This window comes from Pristis pectinata, chromosome 25 (assembly GCF_009764475.1).
Source record: "Pristis pectinata isolate sPriPec2 chromosome 25, sPriPec2.1.pri, whole genome shotgun sequence".
NCBI classification, from domain to species: Eukaryota; Metazoa; Chordata; class Chondrichthyes; order Rhinopristiformes; family Pristidae; genus Pristis; species Pristis pectinata.
Genome location: NC_067429.1, coordinates 5621765 through 5648206, shown reverse-complemented (window position 1 = coordinate 5648206; position 26442 = coordinate 5621765). Strand labels below are relative to the sequence as shown.

General features: G+C 44.4%; 1 protein-coding gene across 5 annotated transcripts in view; it reads right to left on the bottom strand.

Moving 5' to 3' along the window:
- Positions 1–15763: 15763 nt before the first annotated feature.
- Positions 15764–26442, bottom strand: part of LOC127582866 (protein AF-10-like) — a 194933-nt gene continuing 184254 nt past the window's right edge. For 3 of the 5 annotated variants that reach the window (XM_052038465.1, XM_052038466.1, XM_052038467.1), the window contains 3 exons: positions 25412–25511; positions 24142–24330; positions 15764–21177 (listed from right to left, as the gene is read on the bottom strand). In XM_052038465.1, the coding sequence (XP_051894425.1) occupies positions 21142–21177; positions 24142–24330; positions 25412–25511 (325 nt within the window). In that variant the 3' untranslated portion in view covers positions 15764–21141. Of the gene's footprint in view, positions 21178–24141; positions 24331–25411; positions 25512–26442 lie in introns of those variants that run through there. The other 2 variants (XR_007958177.1, XM_052038468.1) reach the window with 2 other exon arrangements.

Below are 26442 nucleotides of genomic sequence, written 5' to 3'. Positions count from 1 at the left end.
AAAAGCTGCAAAGTCCGCCCTCCTACTTCGCTCTTTTGTTTCCTGGGTCATTAATTCACAGTCAAAATCCAGGTTGTTTGAAAGTGTTTGCAGAATTAAATCGGTTCCGGGGTAGTACTGTTTAATTATTTGGGCTTATCCATGCCCACAATTTTCAATTAAAGAAACTCTCCCGCCTCTGCAAATTTTCCAGTAATGTTTGACGGTGCTGCCTCACTCCCTTGGACTGCAGTGACAGAGGGAGAAGCGTTTTATTGCAAGGATTGATAGTCCTTGCCTGATACTAGGAGCTCGGAGATTAACCTGCATTTCCAAATAGGTCGTTCTGGCAAATGTAACACTTCATTCTTCGTTATTTGCAAAACTCTGCTTTCCTTGAGCCAAGGCTCATCCCCAGCTGTCCTTCTGTTCCCTGTGCTATGATGTTACCTGGTTAAAAACCTGCATTTTAATATCTTTGACTTCAACCCTCTCCATAACCCCGCCTCTCCCATCTCTCCAACCTCCTCCAGTTCCACAGACCCTGCAGTTCTGTCCTTTATTGTGATCTCGGAACTTGGTCACCCAACTGGTGGTAAACCCTCAAGGTTTGGGGGTAAGATTAAAACTTGACCCAAATACAGTCTGACAACATCATACCAGCATCAGGTTTATTATCACTGACTTATATACTATTGCTAGAAGTATAATAATCTCCAACGTGCCATTACCTAGAGAGCTACCCTGTTCAGCCCACACCCGCTCAATCCAGCACTGCTTTTGTCTGAAATTTAAAACTTCGTCCCCATATAAACCTTGGACTCTGTCTTTACCTCTCGTTGTCTTGGCGAAGCAGCCAGCATAATCAAAGACCCCACCCACCCAGGACATTCTCTCTTCTCTCCTCTTCCATCGGGTAGAAGATTCAGGAGCCTGAGGGCACGTACCACCAGACTTAAGGACAGCTCCTACCTCACTGTGATAAAACTATTGAACGGTTCCTTTATACTATGACTTCATGATCTACCTTGTTGTGACCTTGCACCTTATTGCACTGCACTTTCTCTGTAGCTGTGACACTTTACTCTGTACTGTTATTGTTTTTACCTGTACTACATCAATGCACTCTGTATTAACTCAATGTAACTGCACTGTGTAATGAATTGACCTGTACGATCGGTTTGCAAGACAGGTTTTTCACTGTACCTCGATACAAGTGACAATAATAAACCAATATCAATACCAATATTTTCAGTCAAACTCACTGGCTGTCTGACCCCAAGATCTCCAGAGCCTGAGTTGTTTCTCTCTGGATCTCCCTCTCTGATCCTTTCAGCAACAGCCATTCCCAGCAGCTTTAAGAGATTCCTTAAGAACCTCTTTGACCAAGCTTTGAGTCACCTACCCTAATATCTCCTTCAGTACCTCAGTGTCAAACTTTATTTGATAACTGGAGACACAAAGAGACTGCAAATGCTGGAATCTGGAGCCACACACAAAACGTTGGAGGAACTCAGCGGGTCAGGCAGCATCTACAGAGGGAAATGGACAGTCAAGTTGAGACCCTTCATCTGGACAGGACTTTGATAACTCTTTGGTGAGGCGGCTTGTTATATTAAGGCAATATATAAATGGTTGTTGTTGTTGTTGTAACTTCACTGATACTCATTAGACATACCCTAGTTACCAGCGCCACAAGCCATGCAAGTATGAATATCCCTTCTGATTGACAGTTGTTTCTCTGTGGTGTTGGTTATGGGTTGGTAGCACACTCCCTCTGAGCTTTGTGAGCCAATGATTTCAAGTCCCACTCCAGAAACTTTGGCTCAAAGTCCATACTACTGGGGGAATGCTGCGTTGTTGGGGGAAGGGGTGTCTTCCAGATGACACATTTAACCCTGGCCCCCACTGCCCTCCTGGATGTACGTAAAATATCCCATGGCAATATTTTCAAGAAAAGCAGGGAGTTCAGTCAAAATGTGAACACACTAAATCCAATAGATCAGATCTTAATGATGTACGGGCAGTTGTTCATGGGATCTTACTTTGCACAAATAGGTTGCCGCAATGTTGATATTGTAATGGGGTTCTGTGCTCTAGAATCATGGCTGCAAACCACTCACTGTCATTCTGAGGTGAAAAGCACCATCTAAATTCAAGTCTTCCTTATCCCATTTGTCAGATCTCAGTCAGGGATTTGGGAGGGGTGGAGTGGTGTGTTTACTGTTGGGGTATAGAGTTGGGGTGGAGGGGAGCTGCCACAATTACTGACATCAGTAAAGGAGAAATTCATCCAAGCTTCATTACTACTGATGTCGACTGGGTGGGGACTGTAATGTCTCATGTTGTTGAACAGTTGCCTTACACCCACAGTGAAGGCTTGCACATGGAGACACACTGATTGGTCAAGATATCAAAGAGCAATAACTCAACCTGGAAGGCATTCTGCAGAATAAATCAGAAATAGATGGTAAATTGGTTTATTATTGTCACACGTACCGAGGTACAGTGAAAAACTTTGTCTTTCATGCCATCCATACAGATCATTTCATTGCACAGTGCATTGAAGTTGTACAAGAGGAAACAATAACAGAATGCAGAATAAAGTGTTACCGTTGTAGAGAAAGTGCAGTGCAGGCAGATAATAAGATGTAATGCCATCACGAGGTAGATTGTAAGGTCAAGAGTCTACCTTATCGTACTAGGGGGGCATTATAACAGAGGGATAGAAGCTGTCCTTGAGCCTGGTGGTACGTGCTTTCGGGCTTTTGTATCTTCTGTCCGATGGGATGGGAAATGGGATGTCAGGAATGGGAAGTGACTGGGCTTGGTGTGTGAGAAAGAAATGTGTCAGCACTTAGGTTTCCTGCTGCTAAATGCAATTTAATTCCAAGAGAGCCCTTTAACATCTCAGATCGAAAATATTTGTAATAAACCTGGACTATAAATAAAAATTTAGAACAAGTGATAAGCATCTTACCTGAACAGATTGTTGAAATTTGTTTATGTTATTTTAAGATATGTGATTTTAAAATGAAAGAATGGACAATATTTTGGACTTGTCTCAGCAGAGATCTCAGTAATTCAAGGACATGGGTTTGTGATGGAAGGATTAAAAGGGAATTGACTGGGAAAGTGTTGGTATTTCCAGAAGGGTGGTGGATGCAGAAACCCTCATCACAGTTAAACATTCCTTGGGTAAGGATTTGAAACCCCATAGCATTCAAGGCCATGAACCAAGAACCGGGCTTGGGTAAATAACTCCTTTTACAACTGACATTATGGTCTGAGTGGCTTCTTTCCAGGCAAGTTGTGCAGGAAATGATCCCACAAATTGTGATTTGGAGCTGATGGATCGGATTTGGTGATGTTGTTGCAAAATGACTATGTCTAAGGTCCTCAGCTCTTCTTCAAAATAGTGCCATGGATACTATACAGTATTGACCTCAGAGGGCGAAGGGAGGGCCTTTGTTTAACATTCCACCTGAAAGACCTCCCCTCCAACAATGCTGCACTGCCTCAGTGGTGCAATGGGAACATCAGCCTGGATTTTCTGCCCAAGCTTTTGGAGTGAGATGTGAAATCACAATCTTCCAAAACTGAGAGAGAGTGTGCTACCAACTTAGCCACAACTAATAACCATAAAGTTGGATAGCCCAATATACTTATGGAAGGAGATGTGTCAACATCTATCATCAAAGATCCTCACCATCGTGGCCATGCCATCTTCTCGCAGCTACCATCGGGCAGGAGGTACAGAAGCCTGAAGTCCCACACCACCAGGTTCAGGAACAGCTACTTCCCTTCAACCATTTGATTCTTGAACCAGACGGCATGACCCTAAGCATTACCTCAGTATAGCAACACTATGACCACTTTGTCCACTTTGCATTACAATGGACTTTGTTTTTTTTCTAATTGTGTTCTTTCTTGTATAATTTTGTATAATTTATGTTTTTCTTATGAATGTTGTGTGATACTGCTGCAGGTAAGTTTTTCATTGCATCTGTGCATACATGTACTTGTGAATATGACAATAAACTCAACTTTGGACTTTGAGATATGGTGCACCCTGTGGTTGGATTTTCTATATCACCTTCTTTGAAAATGATAACCATAAGGCACTTGTTAACTCTCGGACACTGCTGCAGGCAAACAGAAAATGGCAGGTGCAGCAAAGTTGTACATTTAAAATAAGTCATAGAATTAATTGTATCTTTTTTTGACATTTCTCACTTTTAGCTGTAGGCAGAACATGTGCAGCCGGTGAATTCTGTCTCCAAGCAGTCCGTGTGTTGACTTAGGAGCGCAGGTACTGAGGGGAAAGAGGCTTCCTCCTCATGGCGTTCATGCTTCATCTGTCAAGCAGAGGAATGTTCGGATCAAAAGCTGTTACCTCATATATAATAGCCCTTCACCAGAGGCAATAGATTTCTGGAGTGACAGCGTCCAGAGTTTAAGACTGATGCCTTTTTTTCATTGCCTTGTGCATTCAGGCACAAAACCTGAAAGTGAAAGCTAATATCGCAGTGTGGGGAGATTTTTAATCAATACCTTTTTTTCTGGAATGTGGAATGAGTGTTCTTGGAACCTGGAGATTCAAACGAAAGAGGTAGTTCAACCTTTATGAATTATCTCTGACAAAACCCTTTTGACCTTTACATGCTTGCCCCTTTGTTAGTTCTGCTGGTTCCTGTAGTTGTTAACAGATGTACTTCTCTGGAGCAGTTTATTTTCCTTGGTTGCAGGAACAAAAATAAGACACGGTGAACATTATTACTTACAAGTCCAAAGCACAAACCAGCCTCCTCTCCATTGACTTCGTCTACACTTCCCGCTGCCTCAGGAAAGCAGCCGACATAATCAAGGACCCCGCCCATCCCACTCACTCTCTCTTCTCCCTTCTCCCGTCGGGCAGAACATACAAAGGCTTGAGAACATGAACCACCAGACTCAAGGACAGCTATCCCACTGTATCAGACTCCTGAACAGACCTCTCCTAGGCTAAAAGATGAATTCTTGATCTACTAATCTACCTTGTTGTGGCCATGCACTTTATTTGTCTACATGCACTGCACTTTCTCTGTAACTGAAACTATAGTAGAACATAGAACATTACAGCACAGTACAGGCCCTTCGGCCCACAATTTTGTGTCGACATTTTATCCTGCTCTAAAATCTATCTATCCCTTCCCTCCCACATCGCCCTCCATTTCTCTATCATTCATGTGGCTGTCTAAGAGTCTCTTAAATGTCCCCAATGTACCTGTCCCCACAACCTCTGCCAGCAGTGCGTTCCATGCACCCACCACTCTCTGTGTAAAAAACTTACCCCTGACATCCCCTTTATATCTTCCTCCAATCACCTTAAAAATTATGTCCCCTCGTATTAGCCATTGTCGCCCTGAGGAAAGGTCTCTGACTGTCCACTCGATCTATGCCTCTTATCATCTTGTACCCCTCTATCAAGTCACCTCTCATCCTCCTTCTCTCCAAAGAGAAAAGCCCTAGCTCACTCAACCTATCCTCATAAGACATGCTCTTCAGTCCAGGCAGCATCCTGGTAAATCTCCTCTGCACCGTCTCTAAAACTTCCACATCCTTTCTATAATGAGGTGACCAGAACTGAACACAATACTCCAAGTGTGGTCTAACCAGAGTTCTATAGAGCTGCAACATTACCTCGCGGCTCTTGAATTCAACACCCCAACTAATGAAGGCCAACACACCATACGCCTTCTTAACAACCTTGTCGACCTGCGCAGCAACCTTGAGGGATCTATGGACATGGATCCCAAGATCCCTCTGTTCCTCCGCTGCATTCTACATTCTGTTTTCTTTTTACTACCTTGTATGGCACAATCTGACTGAATCACAAGCAAAACAAAATCTTTTCACTGTATCTCGATATATGTGACAATAATAAACCAATGCCAATACCAATTATTGTAAAAAAGGAGAAACGTCAGTGAAAAAGGATGAGTTGGTGCCAAGTCAGCCCACACCAGAGGTCTGAGGAGGCAATCAGGCCTGAGTGAAGGTGGTTGAGGGGTGACCTGTTGGAAGTTTATAAGACAATGAAAGGCATGGATAGGGTAGATAGTCAAGATCTTTTTCCCATGGTAGGGGTATCAAAAACAAGAAGGCATAGGTTTAAGGAGAGAGGTAGGAGTTCTAAATGGGATCTGAGAGGTAAGCTTTTAAACAGACAGTGGTTGATATCTGGAATGTGCTGCCAGAGGAGGTGATGGAGTTGGAGACAATTTGTGCGTTTATGAGGCATTTAGACAGATACTTAAATAGGCAAAACATGGAAGGACACGGTTCTAATGCAGAGAAATGTCGGTGGGCAAAAAGATCAGCATAAACATGCTCAGGGACCTGTTTCTGTGATATACAACTCTATGGCTTCATGTTGAAGCAATGGAGAGAGGGAAAGAAAGGTTTGCAGAGCTGGCTGGAGCATGTCGTCACATAGACTCTCCTTCACAGGGGTGAAGTTCATCTTTGATCACCAGAATCAACTGTGTGTGGAGGGTAGGGGTTCCTTTCCATCTTATTATTTTTTGGGGGTCTGGGCATTGGTGGCAATGCCAGCATTTATTGCCCATCCCTAATTGCCCTTCAGAGTAAAAAGGAAGCGAGACCATCAAACTGAACAAAGACCCCTCAGAGAATGAGGTTGAAGAGATAGTTATGTGGCAGAGGAATTAAACAGATATTCTGCATTAGTATTTATGGCAGAGGATACCACCGTCATCCCATTAATACTACAAATATGGGGGAGGAATTAAGTATGAAACACCATCACTAGAGATGAGGCAAACTGATGGAACTAAAAGCTGATAAGACCACTGGACCAAATAGTTGGCATCCTGGAATTCTAAATTCTTCTGACATACTGAAGGAATGGAACGGCCAAAATGATACTCTTATTCAAAAGAAGCAGGAGGCAAAAAACAGGCAACTAAAGCCAAGTTAGCTTAATGTTTATTACTGGAAAGAGGTTACAATCAATTATTACAGAGTAAAAATAGAACGTCATAACCTGGTCAGAGTCAGCATGGGTTCATGAAAGGGAAGACATGACTGACAAATTCATGAGTTACCTGAGCATATCTCATCCAGAATGGAGAGATGAGATATCTTTATTAGTCACATGTACATTGAAACACACAGTGAAATGTACCTTTTGTGTAGAGTGTCCTGGGGGCAGTCCGCAAGTGTCGCCATGCCTCCGGCACCAACATAGCATGCCCACAACTTCCTAACCCGTACATCTTTGGAATGTGGGAGGAAACTGGATCACCTGGAGGAAACCCACGCAGACACAGGGAGAACGTACAAACTCCTTACAGACAGTGGCCGGAATTGAACCCGGGTCGCTGGCGCTGTAATAGCGTTATGCTAACTGCTACACTACCGTGCCTGTCCATTAATTCTCTGGTATTTCCAGTTAACTTTGAAAGCAGGAAAACCATCTCCCCGTTGGGGAATTGAACCCCAGTCTCCCACGTGACAGACGGGGATACTAACCACTAGACTAACGAGGAACTGACAGGAGTATATGATCTTTCATGCCAGTAGATGTAATGTATTTGGATCTTCAAAGGGCTTTTATCAAGGTGCCACATGGAAGGTTACTTTGCAAGCTGAGAGCTTATGGCAGTGAAGGGAATGTATTAATGTAGATAGAGGATTAGTTAACTAACAGAATGCAGTGAGTAGGGGTAAAAGGCTCATTTTTCAGGCTGGAAGCCTGTATTCAGTGGGTTTCCACAGGGATCAGTACTGGGATTGCAGCTTGCAATAAATATTAATGATTTATGGGAAGAAAATAAATGTACTACAGCTAAGTATGCAGAATAAGTAGCAGTAAACTGCTGGAGGAACTCAATGGGTCGGGCAGCAGCCCTGCACAGGGTTTCGACCTGAAACGTCAACAGTTCCTTTCCCCCCACAGATGCTGCTCGACCTGCTGAGTTCCTCCAGCAGATTGTTGCTCCAGATTCCAGCGTCTGCAGACTGTTGTGTAAGAATATGTCGATGGGAAGGCAAGCGGTGAGGAGGATACAAACAGTTTACAGAGGGAAATTGGTGGGTTAAGTGAGTTGGCAAAAAGTTGACAGAAGGAGTGTGTGGGGAAATGTGGAGTCATTCACTTTGGAAGGAAGAGTGATAATATAAATGGGGAAAGATTGCAGAAAGCTGAGGCACAAAGGTATCTGTGGGCTCTGTGCCAAAAAGGTTAGCACATTAGTGGGTAATTGGAGAGGGTACTGGAACGGTAAATAAACTGGTAAATTGGTTTATTATTGTCAAATGTACCGAGGTGCAGTGAAAAACTTTTTGCGTGCCATCCATACTGATCATTTCATTACAACAATGCATTGGGGTAGTACAAGGGAAAAGCAATAACAGAATCCAGAATAAAGTGTCACAGCTACAGAGAACGTGCAGTGCAGGTAGACAATAAGGTGCAAGGCCATTGTGAGGTAGATTGTGAGGTCAAGAGTACATCTTATCGTACTAGGGAACCGTTCAATAGCCTTACAACAGAATGCTGGTTTTAATTTGAATGGAGTTCAGATATAAAAGTGGGTAGGTCTAAATACAGTCCCGAAGGAGGGTCCTGACCCGAAAAGTTGACCGCCTGCTTTTCTTCACAGATGCTGCCAGGCCGGCTGAGTTCCTCCAGCCTCATAGTGTTTTTCATCTAGATTCCAGCATCTGCAGTCCTTTGTTTCTCTAAATACACTGTACAAGGCATGAGTGATTAGCACATTGAAAGTACTGTGTACAATTTTAGCTCCCTTATTTGAGAAAAGATATCATTGAAGGCAGTTCAGAAAAGGTCCACTCTGATCATCCTGGGTATGGAGGTGTTATCTTGTGTGCCTGGACTCATCAGAGTTTAGAAGAATGAGAGATGATGTTATTGAAACATGTAAGATTCTGAGGAGGCTGGAGAAGGTGAATGCTGGATAATGTCTCCCCTGGTGGGAGAGAGTTTAGGACATGAAGACATAGAATAAGGCTGTCTCCATATAGCACTGAAATAAGGAAGAATTTCTTCTCTCAAAAGGTTCTGTGTTTTTGGAATTCCTTGTCCTTGAAGGCTGTGGAGGGTGAATCCTTGAATATATTCAAAGCGGAGATAGATAGATTTCTAATCAGTAAGGGAATCAAAAGTTAGATTCAGATTAGTTTATTCTCACATACACCAGGGTGTGATGAAATTCCTTGCTTGCGTGAAGCTCACAGGGTAAACAGTGTACATGGTGATAATAACTACAATAGATACACTGATGAATACGAAAGAGCAGAGTGGTGCAAAGATTGTAGTGCAATCTGAAGTAGTGCAAAAAGAAATACTAAGGTGTCAATAACAGAATAAGATCTAACAGGAACTTGAGGGACAACTTTTTTACACAGGTTGTGCATATATAGAGTGAGCTCCCAGAGGAAGTGGTTGAGGCAGGTACAACAACAACTTTTAAAAGATAGTTGGACAGGTACATGGATAGGAAAGGTTATGGGTCAAAATCTGGCAAATGGGACTAGCTTGGATGGGGCATCTTGGTTGGCATAGACCAGTTGGACTGAAGGGCCTATTTCCATGCTGTAGGACTCTATGATTTTCTAAGAGAATAACCAAGAGAGGTAGAATTAAGAGTGCAAGAATATGGCAGCACCACTGGGAAGGGGGTGTGAAGGGAGATATTGGTTCAGAAGTCTGATAGCAGTTTATCTTTGAGTCTGGACATCCGCGCTTTTAAGCTCCTGTATCTTCTGTAGAAGAGAGAAAAGGGAATGGCCAGGGTGGCAGGCATCCTTGACGATACTGTCAGCCTTCCTGAAGCAACGCGCTGTGAAGATGGACAGGCTGGAAGGAAGTGACGAGCCTGTGACGGACTGGGCTGTGTTTACTGCTCTCTGCAGGTTGCATTGGCTCAGAGCAGAGCAGATGCCATACCAGGAGGGCAGGAAAGTGGACGAGGTAAATTGGATTAGCCGTGGTCTGGTTAAATAGTGGAGCATGCTCAATGGGCAAAATGACTTATTGCTGTTCCTATTTGAACTAACCTTTTCCATCTGTGTGTGTGAAATGTATCAATATTTGCTAGGCTTGGAACTCTCTAAAATTTATTGTTACAGTAAATGTTGCAATATTTAAGTAAATATACAGGTGCCAACATTCACTGGTTCAACCACTGAACAGATATTAAAGGCTTTTGCATGTCAAGAGTGTGCGCGGAATGATATGGCTTGTGTGAAAATGCCAAAATGAATGTTCTCTACTATGTACATTTGCAAATGTTATGAACAAAGTATATCTTTGGAAAAAATACATTCCAGTAGCGCCTTTCACAGCTGCAGATATACCACACTACAGCCAATGAAATATTCTTTTGAAGGGAAGTTCACTTTGACTACTTTGCACTGCAATGGCCCTTGTTTTACTTGTTCCTTGTTTGTTCTTTCTTGTATAATTTTGTATAATTTATGTTTAGAACATAGGACATAGAACAGTACAGAACAGAACAGGCCCTTCGGCCCACAATATTCCCTCCTACCTACAGAATGCCCATATCCCTCTATTTTCTTCTCATTCATGTGCCCATCCAAGACCCTCTTAAAAGCCCCCACTGAATTTGCCTCCACCACCCTATCAGGCAACACATTCCAGGCATCCACCAGTAAAAAACGTACCCCTGACGTCTGTTCTGAACCTACCCCCTCTCACCTTAAATGCATGCCCTCTGGTATTTTAATTTATGTTTAATTTATGTTTTTCTTGTAAATGCTGTGTCTCCAATGCTCTGTGCCTGGGATGCTGCTGCAAGTAAGTTTTTCATTGCACCTGTGCACACATGGACTTGTGCACGTAACAATAAGGCCGACTTTGACTTTGAGTTGCTGTGGTAATGTAGAAAACAAGACAGCCATTTCATGCACAGCAAACTCCCCATTGTGAATAGGTAATTAGTATTTGTGATACTGATTGGCCAATAGATATTTGCCAGGACACCAGAGATAATCCTTATTTTTCTTAGCAATATTGCCATGGAAACTTTACATCAACCTGACAATGCAGCAATCCCTCAGTACTGCAGATGGATCTTTTGGGGTTAAGATCCTGGAGAGAAGCTTTATAACCTTCCGCTTCAGAAGGTAGAGTGCTGACTAAGCCACAACTGATAAAACGATCATTCTTTCAACAGAAGCTGTACCTTTTTCATAAAGTGAGTCTCTGATTTCTCATTGATTGTCTCCCCTTATCCTACTGTATTGCCCCTCATTGGGCCTAACCTTCTGCTTAGGTGCAGGAGGCTGGTCAGAGCTGTTGGAGTAGAAATTCATGAGTCAGTTGAACTAAATTTTGGAAGGAGAATAAATAGAATAGAATCATGGAAATCTGAGGGCAGGAGATGGACGTTAAGCCCATCATTACCATAAGAGCCTAAAATGAAGGCATCTGGAGGAGGTGTTGCCTCAGGAAGACGGCATCTGTCATCAAGATCCCCACCATCTGGGCCATGCCATCTTCTCACTGCTACCATCAGGCAGTAGGTACAGAAGCCTGAAGTCCCACACCACCAGGTTCAGGCACAGCTACTTTCCTACAACCATCAGGTTCCTGAACCAACCTGCACAACCCTAACCCTACCTCAGCAATGGAATACTAGGGACCACCTCTTGCACCACCATGGACTTGTGTCTGACTGTGTTTTTTTTGCACTAATGTCTTGTATTGCAGTCTTTTTTCTTCACTGTCTGGTATAATTTACATATAGCTTATGTTCTGTGTGTTTGAACCTGCATGCCTGTGATGCTGCTGCAAGTTTCTCATTGTACCTGTACCTCACCGTACTTGTGCACATGACAATAAACCCGACTTGACTTGAAATGGGATTTAGATTAATCCCACGTCTTGGTCCGCACCCTTCTGCTTTACACCTTTTCATGGGTTCATCCATCCAGAGGTTGAACAGTGGTGTAGCTCGGAGAGTTGCTGCCTCACAGCACCAGAGACCTGGGTTCAATATTGACCTCAGGTGCTGTCTGTGTGGAGTTTGCATGTTCTGTGACCAGGTGGGTTTTCCCCAGGTTCTCTAGTTAACCCCCATATCTCAAAGATGTACTGGTTAGTAGGTTAATTGGCCAATATAATTTGCCCCTAGTGTGTAGGTAGTGACAGCATCTAGGGTTAGTTGGTAGGAATGTGGCGAGAATTTAAATGGGATGTTTGTGTGGAGTTTCTCTGTAACTGCGGGGGTTTCATCCTGGTGTTCCAGTATCTTCCCACATCCCAAAGGCGTGCGGATTGGTAGATTAACTGGCCATTGTAAATTGTACCTAGCGTGTAAGTGAGCAGTAAAGTCCGGGAGGAGTAAGTGAGAAATAGAATTAATGCAGCATTAGTGTAAATGGGTGGTTGATGGGTGGCATGAACTTGATGGGCCAAAGGGCATGTTTCCCTGCTGAATCTCCCGATGACTCTATAATTGTGGTGAGGGCTTCTACCTCCATCAAACTTTCAGGAGGTAAGTTCCAGACTCCCAGTACTTGTCTCCCCTCTACACCTACTGTGGATTACTTTATACCTGTACCCTGTCCTCTCTGCTCATTGAGATGGCTGGACTGTAATGTGTTAATTTTCTTTGTATTATTAAATATTCATGGCTTGTGTTGATTAAACTGAGTCCAGTCACTTACTACTGCTGTATACATTCAGTGGCTTAACAATTGTAGATATCTTTTAGGGAAGGAAATCTGGAAACATAAGAGACTGCAGAGGCTGTAACCTGGAGTAAGAAAGAACAAACTGCTGGAGGAACTCAGCGGGTCAGGCAACACCTGTGGAGGCAGAGGGATGGTCGACATTTTGGGTCAAGACCACGTCCCAGGACTGAGAGTGTAAAGGGGAGATAGCCGGCATAAAGAGATGAAGGGGAGGGATGAGGCAGGAACTGTCAAGTGATAGGTGGATCCAGGTGAGGAGGGGGTTGATGGCCAGGTGGGGTGAGGGGGTGGAGATAGCGACAGAGGTTGGGGGGGGGTTGACAGTGGAGGCAAGAAAGGGCAGCAGATGATGGAATCTGCTGAGGAAGGACGGTGATGAGTGGATCCAGTAGGGGAAGGATGGTGGGCTTGGGAATGGTGGAGCGATGGGAGGGGAAATCTGCTATTCTTATCCAGTCTCAACTTTGGGTGACTCCAGGGTCTCAATGTCATCGATGCTCAATTGCCCTCTGAATTGGCATTTTAAGGGAAAATGGGGTAGCATTGATTGATTGGTTTGCAGCAGCTCCCACATTCCTTGAATGAATACGATCATTCAAATTATATTTTAACAATGATATTTTGACAAGCTGAGATGTAGATAGAATGGGTGAAAACTCATGGAGGGTTGACCTGGAATAGTTGGGATGAAGGGTCTGTTTCCACATCGTGTGTTCTATGTAATCTTACCCATCCTCGTACCATCTGTATCTCATTGTTATTTAAAGATCGTAATGATTCACAAGTTTTACATGGGACTTATAGCTTCCACTGTTGAATACTAACCATTGGTCTAATTGAAGTCCAAACATTGGCAAGAGATGGTACAATAAAGATCAGAGACAGAGACCACCATTATAACTTGACTGCTTGCCCGTTCCTACTTGCCCTTGAGAAAGTGGTGGTGAGCTGCCTTCTTGAACTGCTGTAGTCCTGGTGTGAAGCTGCTGCCACTGTGCCTCTAGGGAGTTCTAGGATTAGATCCAGCAACAATAAAGTCAGGATGCTTTGTGTGGTGATGATAGTTCATGGAAATGGGTATGTGGGATGTTTTGGAGATGGGAGGCTCTGCAATGAAACCTCGCATTTCCCAAACTCCAATTTGCACACAGCAAACTCCCACAGATCTCAGCATGAAAATAACCAGATCCCAGGACAGGACCTTATTGTGAAAATGCACCAGGTATATCCCACCTCCGAATCTGGTCCCATAGAAGTCAATAAAACTAAATTTCGGAAGAATCTATCACCTGTTACTGTTGTGTGCTCTTTCTTGCAAGGAAAAAAAATCCACCTCAACCTGCTTTGAAATTTTCTCTTTCTCAGTCCTGAGGGAGTCTTTGACCTGAAACACTAATTCTGTTTCTCTTTCCACCCTGCTGAGTGTTTCCAGCATTATCTGTTTTTAGTTTGTTTTCAGTAATTGTTGTTTGAGAAACAAATTATAGTTTGTTCACCAGGGATAACTCCCCCAGTCTTTATTAGTGCCAAGCGCTGGGTTATATTCACCTGCAGGCAGAGATGGTTTAACTGCGTGCTTCCTGAGAATGTTGCAGCTGTTTAAAACTTTGGTTGGGCCACATTTGGAGTACCGCGTGCAGTTCTGGTCGTCCCATTACAGGAAGGATGCGGAGGCTTTGGAGAGGGTGCAGAAGAGATTGACTGGGATTTTTGCCTGGAATAGAGAGTGTTTGATACAAGGAGAGGTTGGACAAACTTGGATTGTTTTCTCTGGAGCATCAGAGGCTGAGGTGAAGCCTGATATAAGCATATAAAATTATGATCAAATGTATTGAAGATTGATTTACAACCTCATCCTATCACTGCAATTTTTGGTTTACCAAGGATAGAATCTGGCCGTCTATCTGCCTCCGCTAACCGTATGATTGCCTTTGTTACATTAATGGCCAAACGATCCATTTTGCTTAAATGGAAGAATCCAATACCCCCTACTACTTTTCAATGGTTCTCTCAAACTATATCATGTTTAAACTTGGAAAAAATTAGGAGTGGTACTGTTGATCCTTTGCTTAAATTTGAGGAAGTTTGGAGTCCATTTATTCAATATTTTCACATGATATAGATCCCCTTATAATAACCTTTCAATTTAGAGGAACGGAGTTGATGACATAATATTGCTCTGTTTCTACTGAAAAATTTTAGTCCAGTTTTTTTTCTGTTTTTTAAAATTTTTTTTTTCTTTAGCTTAGTTTGGTTTGATATATTGTTTATAATTTTTCTTACTGTTTTGGGGATTTTTTAAAATTTCTTTTATATTTTATAATAAATCTTTTTCTTTTATATTCATTCACTGAGATTGTTGGATCTATAGATTTTTTTATACTTTATTGTTCTTTATGATTATCCATGTCATGATTGTTCTCCTGATCTCTTTGTATTACATGTATAAACATTGATATATTAATCTGTATTAATTTGAAAACTAATAAAAAGATTGAAAAAGAAAGAAAATTATGAGATGCATAGATAGCGTAGATAGAGTATTTTTCCCAGAGTAGAAATCCTAGAGGTCATAGCTTTAATGGGAGGGGAGAAGCTTTAATGGGAGGGGAGAAGTTGTGCGGGGTAAGTTTTCTTTTACACAGAGAATGGTCGGTACTGAAAAGGATTGCCAGGGTTGTGGCGGAAACAGACACGATAGTGGCATTTAAGAAGCATTTAGACAGGCACATGTACATGCAGGGAATGGAGGGATATGCATCATGTGCGGGCACATAGATTCAATTTAATTTGGCGTCGTGGTCCGCACAGACGTTGTGGGCCTGTTCCCGTGCTGTGTATGTTCTATATTCTAGGTAACCTCTCAGCTAAAAGACGGTATCTCAGCTATTGCCAGGGCTGCCCTGGTTTGAGAAGTTTCTCGAGTGCAACAGATTCAGTCTTAAGCCTCACTGGCCAGAGTGTTACACACAGACACACACAGAGTAAATGGACACCACACAGTTGCAAATAAACAAGATAAATTATTTTCTTCTTTTGAACAATCTTTTTTTTAGTAAAAATGTAATCCTTCATAGCAAAATATCTCTCTTACATTTGCTCAGCTCACACGTTGCTCTGAGACAACATGGCCATCCGGGATCTCTACACAGTTCTGTGTATAATTCCAAAGTTATTTTTTTAAAACAAAACAAAAACAATAAATAAAACCACACAGATAAATCTCTAAGCAAAATGTCTTCCATAGAAATATTACAAATGAGCATATTTAGATTTTTATGCTTTTGACAAATAATATTTGAAATGAGTTTATTTACAAGTCAGATGAATCCCCTGTACAACCCACACCCGGTGTCCTGACCGTCAGATTACTGAACAAAAAGCACCTGCTAAAGGATTCATCTGCTCTCTGCCTGGATGTGTCGTTTTCCTTAAACCATTCCTTCTCTGTAGACCAGGGCCCGGTGGGGAGAGTGGGCTTGCAATTCCACTGTGGGAGGCATCATCCCATCTTCCCATCCATAGTCAGCTTATTACAGCAAGGGCCCGGGAGCAAGAACCACCGGGCAAAGTCTGAGGAAAACTTCAACACCTCCTACATTCAACCCAGCAGACCAGGCATAGCCTGGTGACCCCGATCACAGTGTCACAGTGGGTGCCCTATCCTAGGATAAACCTCTATAAAAGATTAACGTGTTGAATGTAGCAAATGATTCTTTTTTTTAAAAAAAGCATGATACATTTTATAAACATGCTGCGTTCTAAAAAGGAAAAGTTTTTTTTTACAAAGACGATGTTTTCTGCACTTATTCACCCTATGTCTGCAGCTACAGTTAAACACCAGTTTGGGTAACTCTACCAAAAGCAGCTAGACCAGACGAGAGTGCGGCACACGATCGCCAATCACAAGACGCCCACTGCTCTCACGTTTAAAATAAAAGTGCACAGGAACACATGATGATGGACAGCAAAACATGACCAAACTTCATCGCCAACCCAACCCTTTACTACTGATGAAATCTGCAGCTTGTACAGCCAATTGTACCTTGCAAGGGATAGGGGGCCCTGAAAATCCACAGATCCTCTGACTCCCAACGAGGGTTTATGTGACTGGTGATGGACACATTCACATGAAGCCCATGAGCCATGGGAGCAGATACAGTGGAGAATTACAATCAGAACACTCACTCTCACACCTGGGGTTGAACCAATGTTGGACATGGTGTTATGGGGGTTGCTCAGCTGCCTGCAACTGACCACGGGAGCCTTCCACTTCGTGCATTGCCAACTCTTGCACATTGCTGGAAGTTTCAACACACCGCCCTTGACCTCCAACTGCCCAGTTCCAACTGACCACGGTAGCCTTCCACCTCGTGCATTGCCAACTCTTGCACATTGCTGGAAGTTTCAACACACCGCCCTTGACCTCCAACTGCCCAGTTCCCACTGACATATCCACCCTCGCCTCAGCTCACCAACCAGGGGAAACAAGCAGGCTCTAGCAGTTGCTTGACTCTTGGTCTTCCTGCCATTCTTTCCAATACAGCAAGCAAAACCTTTCCAAGAGAACTCTCCCATGATTTTACTCTGGGGCTTGCTTGAGCTAATCCTTGACTTTCTGCTGATTTCAGGCCAATCCTGAAGATTTGGTAACATTTGGTCCAATCTACATTCCTATTTACCTTAATGGTCGGATGACAGAAGCCAGCGATGAACAATCACTAAGATACGCCTCTCTCCTGTAGACAATGAGACAGTGCAGAAGGCATTATACTTACTACACATACAAGGACATTAAATCTAATTCACAAGGCTTATAAGGGTACCGCTACTAACTAACGGTGTTTTCTCAGACAGAAACTGATGCTGTTAATGTCCACACGAGGTCCAAACTCAACTCTTTTGAGGCGGTTTGCAAGAAGGTATATAATCCTGGACTCTCACGGGAAACTTCCAATGCATCACCTTTTTCAGAACGAAGGGAGTGCACCACTGCTTCAATGGGAAGCCCGTTCTGTCGCTACCCTTGCGATGTGGGGATTAGAAAGACACTCAGCCTCCAGAGTCAGTACTCCTCCTTCCTTCACCCTTTCCCATTCCTAGTCCACCCACTCACGGCTACTCTGGCTGGGGCTTTCCTCAGTAACGCAAGGTGTCAGTCGACAAACCCCTCCTCCTCTCCACCCATTCTGCACATGTTTTGTGTTTCATGAACTGTTTGGCAAAACACCGAATGGTGCCCTGGGGATTAAGATTCCTCTCCGGAAACTCTGGAAACTCCAGTCCAAATCTGATGGGTTGGCATAAGCAAAACCAACAACTGTGAGGTCGCTCCTGTCTGCAGAGGAGGATACTGCTCTGGCGCTTTCTACATGCAGCAATGTCTCCTTAACCCCAACCCATCCCCAAGAAGCGAGACGCGGTTCAAAAAGCGGGCAGGGTTGCGCCTTCATACCCTGGGTTGCGAGCCCACATCAGCCAAATGCCAGATCCCATCGACAACACATCCTGCCCTCTTGACACTACTTACACCCGGATAGATGAAACGTGGAGGAGGCGATGGGGTCACCTTATCCTCATTTAGGGCTGTGTCATTCAAGGGTTAAAGTGCAGTGTAACCAGAGGAAGAGAGGAGTCCTGCCTTAGAATATTACAACTGGAATTCTTGATTTAAAAAGATCAGGCAAAGCGACTTGAACCATGAGAGAGAACACTGGTCCGTCCATCTGCCTTTACTTCAGGATCCAGCCCCTACACCTGATAGACTTGAGCTCGCTATCTGACCTGGGACAGTGAGATGAAGTGATGTCTATGCTTGCTCTCCCTCTGTCCCAACCAGTCCCAACACACACACAGGGGCGTGTTCACACACTCGTTTACACGTCCTACAGACACACACAAAGAAAGAAACCTAGGAGCCTAGGAAACTATTCTAAATCATAGATGCATAGCATTCACCTTTCCATATAAAGTGCAAGATTTTGTAAGACAGCAACAAAACTATCACAAGTCAGGTTTTACCCTCCTGTCCCAAACCCAACCAGCCGGGACTGCCCACCTTTGGGAATTGGGAGCTGGGATGAGTGGCTGTAGATCCCCAGTTGACAGCTGAAACTCTGCGGGGGTGAGGGAACTGCTTTCACTGCTACAGGGTTTATTCCTCAGGCGACCCAGGTGCAGAGCAAGATCCCAAGGGGGAAGAGAGTGAAGCCTGCCGGCAAAACCTGGACAGTTCTCAACAATGGGACAAATCTGGAGTTGGTACTGACCCCGTCTTCCTCTGGCTGCGGGACCATGTAGGGGCAGATTGGTGGCAGTCTCGGTATAGTCCCCACACTTCCTTCACAGAGGGGTTTGAACGCATCCACCCAGCATAACTCCATTAGGATTAGTGAGAGTTTAACTTGGCCACTTGGAACTGCCCTAGAGCTTTGCCAACACCACCTAGAGATGCCATACACCCACTCCAGGAAAGCTCCAACTGGAAAAGGACCAGACTCCAGGTTCCTTGGGTAACTCCCACACACTTGGCTCTCCTTTAGGTTTTCCAGAGTGCTGAGAAAACCCCACAAGCCCCGGGGAGTTCTCCTGACCAGATACCTGAGGGAGCTTCTAGACACCCTTTCCCAGCTCTCCCCCACCCCTATCCACTGGCCTGGGAGCTCCCACACCCCTGGACCCTCAATCAAGCAGTGAACCAATTTCCGTACAATATCCTGAAATCTTTTGAAAAATGGCATGAATCCTTGTCTGTTGCAAGGTCCGAGCAAAGCACCTGTGTGTTAAACAGATTACAGATCAGCTCCCTGAACAGGCTGTTAAAGAAACAATAAATGTAACAACACTTTAAGACTTTAAGTGACGATGAAGAGGATATGGGAGTGGCCAGGTTTAGGGTGGGGAGTTTCCCAGTGAAAGGGAAAAGGGACTGCCAATTCACAGAGGGAGTTCCAACTGGTAAGGCATTCAGCCAGTGGTTAATGGTCTCCAAGCTGTGGCCTTTATCTGAGCTGGTGCTCAAGATGTGCTGGGAAATAGCTCACCTAGTCCTGGACCTACACAGTTCAACTGCGGCGTTGTCAGTATCTGAGAGGTTCGCACCTCTCTCTTCTACACCCACTCTCTTTCACAAGCTGCTGAGCATTTCCAGGTTGGAGTTCAAGTCTGCATCGCTCTCCGGCAGGAAAAGTTTTCTTGTTTCATGTTAACTCCAGGTCTCTCAATCCCATATCCCTTAATTAGAAGGGACACGTGATCCATTGCCAGGTTAAAATTGATACCCAGGGAATGGAGCATCACTGGGTCAAAATGTTGGGACTTGCTACCTACCAGCACTGCAAGAGCACCTTCACCATGTGGGCTGTGGCAGTTCTCGAGGTTTGCCCCAGTACAGTCACTTTAATAAGGGGAGGGGTGATAATTACAGATCTGGCCCACATGATCAGAGTGAATACAAGTATTAACAAAAAAATCTCTCCTATGCAAAAAATATTGCTTGGTATTATCCCAGATGAAACATCTGGTACAGGCCACCTTGGGAATACTTCACTCCCAACTCATGCTGCTTTTGCATGGTTTGTGGGCCTGGAGTGGAGGGGGTCTCAGTCCAGGCAAGTCAGCCTTATCCCAGCAGTCACCCAACCACTACCTCACAGCTTTATCTCAGTAAAGACACTGGACTGGAAATTCATGGTCGCTGGGCTAAATAAGTGATACAGTAAGTTTGCGCTTCCAAAATTTGGTTCCACTGAACCAATGGAACTAAAGTTCAATGCACATTCAACACCACATCACGTGTTTAGCACATGCAATTGACAGAGAACTTCTTCCCCATTAATTTACTCCTCTGCCAGTTGCCTGTGTTGGAAATGAGAAAGACAAAATTCCATCAGCGCGTATACATATGCGCAAAAAGAAAAGAAATAAAAATATTTGCCACAGAGGACCATATGGGGATAAGACTAGTCACTTGGATGCCACAGATATTGCTAACCGTATGTTCAGATGTGTAGATGGCATCTTAGAAATCCTTCCCATCCTCTGATTTTGCATCTCTGAATTTCTGTACAGCAGCAATGGTCCACGTTCCTCAGTTTCACAATACCAGAACCGAGTTCTGCGGTGGTGATTCTGATGACTTGTTACCGTGCAAAGGCTGCCTCTCAACGCTGATCGAGAAAGCCTAAGCCTTCAGTAAGCAACCCAGCCCCCTCCCAAAGAAGCATTACTCGTGTTTCCTGAGAGGATGCAGCGAGTTCCCTTGTGCAACTTGTTTCCAGCTTGTTTTCTTGTGCCTCCCCTGTGCAAGAGTCCGTTGTTCGGCAGCAGATATCCGAGGCTGTCCAACTCTTGACCCGTGACCTCTGACTTCAGGAAAAGTGAATAGTAAGATCCAAAATCAGCCCGAGGATGTTGTCAGCTCTTTTCCTGGTTGACTTTATCGTTCAGCCTCTTACATAAAGGGTAACAAAAGAAGATTATTATTAGATATAGAGTCATAGAACACTACAGCACAGAACAGGCCCTTCAGCCCACAATGTTGTGCTGACATCTTATTCTGCTCTAATTATCTATCTAACCCTTCCCTCCCACATTGCCCTCCATTTTTCTATCATTCATGTGTCTATCTAAGAGTCTCTTAAATAATGTATCTGCCCCCACAACCTCTGCAGGCAGTGCGTTCCACGCACCCACCACTCTCTGTGTAAAAAAACTTACCTCTGACATCCCCCTTATACCTTCCTCCAATCACCTTAAAATTATGTCCCCTCGTGTTAGCCATTGTCGCCCTGGGAAAAAGTCTCTGACTGTCCACTCAATCTTTGCCTCTTATCATCTTGTACACCTCTATCAAGTCAATTTTGATCCTGTGATTGTCGGTGTAATAAAAACTATGCCAGCCTTGTTAGAAATAGGCATGCATTTTATGGGCAAAAATTTAACCAACATTAGAAATTCTGCACTTAGTTTAAAATAAATCTTATATAAGGTGTACTTTCTGCCCCTCAAACCTTCTTCCTATTTTACATATTTTTCCATCAACTTTATAATTTACTATGTCAGTCGTTGCCATTTTTACAGAGACACAAGAGACAGCAGGTACCGGAACCTAGAGCCAAATACAAGCTGCTGGAGGAACTCAGTGGGTTAGGCAGCATCTGTGGAGGCAAATCCCTTTCCCTCACAGCTGTTGCCTGACCAACTGAGTTCCTCCAGCAACTGACCATTCCTTTGCCTCCACAGATGCTGTCTGACCAGCTGAGTCCCTCCCACAGTTCGTTTCTCACTGCTTTTTGAATGTCGTTGCATTGTCTGCTGCAATCTTGTCGCAGGTCCCGGCCACGGGGTGGCTCTGCGGAGAGAGTTTTTGAGATCCTTCCCTCACCTCTGACCCTACTTTATACAGAAAGGATTACGATTACTGTGACACATATAACTACGAAACTGTGGGAGTGAGAGAGAGGAAGCATAGGACGAGAGAAGGGTGAGGGGAAGCAGGGAAATAGAAAAAGGCCAAGAGGTACTGAGGTAGGAGAAAAGCCTAGAGGGAGGATAAAAAGGACTTGTGCATGAAGGGGAGTGCAAGGAGCATATCTGAGATATCACATGCAAGGGCGATGCTTGCAAGGGGATGGCTTGAGCATGAATGCACTTGTGAGAATGCATTCGAGTCCAAGAGAGCCACGGTATGACTGTGTGAGGGCGTGCGTGCGAGGTTGGAAATCAGAGGTGAGACGTGGACCAGCAAAGGCAAACTGCAATGTAAGAGTAATCTAGTGAGGAACATAAAAACAGATTGCAAGAGCTTCTATAGTTGCGTAAGGATTCCAGAATGACTCCTGAAGAGTGGAAGATGGAAAATGTATCTCTACTATTTAAGAAATGAGGGAGGGAGAAAATGGACCAGTTATTCTGACATCAGCAGTAAGGAAAACAACTATATCTATTATTAAGTGGTAACAGGGTGCTCAGAAAATAACAACAGGAATGGGCACTATCAACGTAGATTTATGAAAGGGAAAATCATGTTTGACAAATCTGTTAGAAATTTCCAGGGTTGTAACTAAGAGAATAGATTTTTTTCTCTGGAGCAGCGGAGGCTGAGGGGTGATCTGTTGGAGGTGTATAAAATTATGAGAAGCATAGATAGGGCGGACAAGCAATATCTTTTTCCCATTATTGAGCAATCCATTACCAGAGGGCATGCATTTAAGATGAGAGGGATAGGTTCAGAACAGACGTGAGGGGTATGTTTTTTACTCAGGGAGTGGTGGATACCTGGAACGTGCTGCCTGATGGGGTGGTGGAGGCAAATTTATTGGGGGCTTTTAAGAGGGGCTTGGATGGGCACATGAATGAGAGGAAAATGGAGGGATATGGGATTTCTGCAGGTAGAAGGGATTAGATATGTCGGCACAACATTGTGGGCCAAAGGGCCTGGTCTGTGCTGTCCTGTTTTATGTTCTAGATCAGGGGGTAGTAGTAGATATGGTATATTTGAACATTCAGAAGGCTTTTGGTAAGGCTGGCTTGGAATTGAGGATTCGTTAGCAGAGAATAGGTAGAGATGAGTTATTTTCAGGTTGGGAGGACAGGGATCGACGTTGGGGCCCCGGCTGTGATGATTTGGATGAGGGGATGAAATGTAAGATATCCACGTTTGCTGATGATACAAGCTGGGCAGCTGTGTGGCTGTGAGCAGGACGCAGGGAGGTTGGTGGAGATAATCGATGAAGTGAAAGGGCCAGATAGAATGTGGGAGAAACAATGTTCAGCAAGTAACTGGGAAGGCAAATGTTATGTTGGCCTTTACTGCAAAAGGATTTGAGTACAAGAATAAAGATGCCTTACTCCAATCATAAAGGTTGCCCAGTGAGACTGGACAGTACATGGAATATTATGTGCAGGTCTCTCTCTCTATCTAAGGAAGGATATACTTGCCATAAAGGAAGTGCCACCAGGGGTCACCAGATTGATTCCTGGGACTGATGACAACCCAATATGAGAGGTTACCAGACTAGGCCTATACTCTACATAGTTTAGAAGAACAAGAGGTGATCTCATTGAAAAATATAAAATTCTTACGGGACTTGACAGGGTGTTTCCTCTGACTGCGGTGTCTAACAGCAGGGGATGCAGTCTCAAAATAAGGGGCCAGATGTTCAGATGAGAAATTCCTTATCTAAGGAAGCTGAAGAGACTCTTGCTGAATACATTCAAGACAAAGATGGAGACATTTTTGGATATGAAAGGCTTCACGGGATATGGGGTCAGTGCAGCCAAGTAGTGCTGAGGTAAAAGTTAAGTCATGACCTTATCCATTGGCTGAGTGAGAGGTGGAATGGCCTCCGGCTGCCTCTATTGCTTACGTTCTTACAATCGTTTGCAAGATAGGTATGAAAGTTTGAAGCCTACCTGAGCTTTCTGTGCACTGTTGTCGGCGTGAACGGAAATGAAGGAGCTTGGGTCCGAGTGGACAGGTAGGGATGGTGATCCTTGAGCCAGGTTGTTGACGGGGAGTTGTGACGCTCCAGACATCTGCAGCCGTTGGAGCTCCCGCTGTCTGTGCTGTTGCATCATCTGATAAACCAATGCTTGTTGGTCCTGGCCCAGAGTATAGGGATTATAAGATCAATGCCACAAAATTGGTTCCAAAGCACCAAGATCTAAGCTGTGCTAACCCAGCTGTTAGCGTTCTTTGCCCCTACCTCAGTGCACCTGTTGCTGAGGCCCTCATCTATGTCAGACCACCTACTCCACGAATCCCACTTCATCCAAACTCTGCTAACCCCCACATCCAATTCACAATCCCCCATCACTCCCGACCTACACTGACTATTGGTCCTGCACTTCCAATTTAAACATCATAATTACACCTTCATGGCTTCCTTCCCCAACCTTCTCCAGCCCTACTTACTTACTCTGCCATTTGGCCCATCTGGTCAATACCAGCTCCTAGCAGAGTAATCCCATCAGTCCCATTCCCCTTCTCTCTACTTCCCTGTAGCTCTACAACATTCTCTCTCATGTGCCTCTTTAATTCTCTTTACTACTCAGTGATGTTCAGCATACTGGAACCATTGTACAGACGTCAATTAATCAGCACATCTTTGGGATATGGGAGGGATTTGGAACATCCATGTGGTCATGTTGAGATCACACAAACTCTGTGCAGGCAGGACCCAAGATCAGGATTGAACCTGGGTTCGTGGAGCTGTACACTGCACTCCCCTCCCCTTCCGCTTTCTGCCTTTGACTCCTGTTCCATTGTCAGTTGTGAAACTCTGTGTCAGGACTTTTCTTAGTCCTTTTGGAACACTTCCTAAAACCCACCTCTTTGGCCAGGTTGTTTAACACCCCGGTCTGATATCTCTGTCCTCAGTTCAGTGAACATTTTACTGCTTCTTAAAGTCTCTGGTGCTGCTTTACCAAGTTAAAGGTTAAGATGAATGAAAACTGTGTTCCCGTTCCGACCACACTGCATGGTTAAATCCAGAATAAAGGTCCCACCACGCACAGCTCTGCAAAATCTTTCAGCTCCCCACCCTGGAACCACAACATTGACTGTGACACAGTCCATCAGTCAGGTATCCCGTGGTCTCTCCTGAGTGTGACCTAAAACCATGACCAACCACACCACCCCCCCCCCACCCCCACCTTGATGGAGAGATGTAGCAGGCCTTACCGGAGTCAACTGCTGCGAGGTCAGCAACTGTTGTAGCTGCTGCTGCTGGTACAGGAACTGTCTTTGCTGGTCAGATATCTGGCCCATTCCGGGGACGCCGCTGTACACAGAGGCAAAAGACAACACTGAGCCATCCTGGGAGAAACAAACGTTTGTATAAAGGTGCATTTCCACCCTGGGAGGAATCACATATTTCGTCAAGAGTACATTCCTTGAAGCTTGGGGCAGATGTTGCATGGAATGGTAGCTAATAGTGTGGAGACCTGGAAAATTTACCTCGGGTGGCAGATTGAGGTTACCACCAGGGCACAGGTGCAGTGCTCAGTATTAGGCATCCTGTGGATTGGAGGAGAGCGAGAAAGAAACAGTGTGTGCAGATAGAAAGAGAGCGCACAGGAGAGAAAAAATGGGGAGTAAAAGAGAGCAAAAGACATGTGAGCTGAGAGAGAGAGAGAACAGCTGAGTTGAGAGAGAGAGAGGGAGAGGGACAGTGGGAGAGGGAGAGAGAGAGAGGGAGAGAGACGGAGAGAGAGGGAGGGAGAGAGCCGGAGAGAGAGCTTCCTCATAGTTCTTTTCTAAAACACTGCCCACCTGTCTTTGGCTGCAGCCATTAGTACCCTGTGCCTGTATGAGGGTTGTAGTGTTGGGCTGAACATGTTTACTGGTCCTCACATGTGTACAAATAAGCCTAACGACAAGATGTGGGTGTTGCCACAGCACAAAATGCAAGGACCTGAAATTCCAATCACATTTGTAATCTGCCAGCAGCTTTTCCACTGTCACCTTCAGCGAGAACAACTTTCAACCCCCTCACCTGCCCTTACCTCTTATCTCACCACTCCTCACCTACAAACACCAGTGCAAACATGCATGAACTCCTGCAACTCCCTGGCCAACAGCACTGTGTAGCTTCACCTGAATGAGTGCTGCAGTTCAAAAAGGCATCTTCCTGAGGTATGGGCAGTAAATGCCCCTGCCCCTGACACCCACCTCCCAAAAATAATAAATACGCACAACCAAAATGAGTTGAG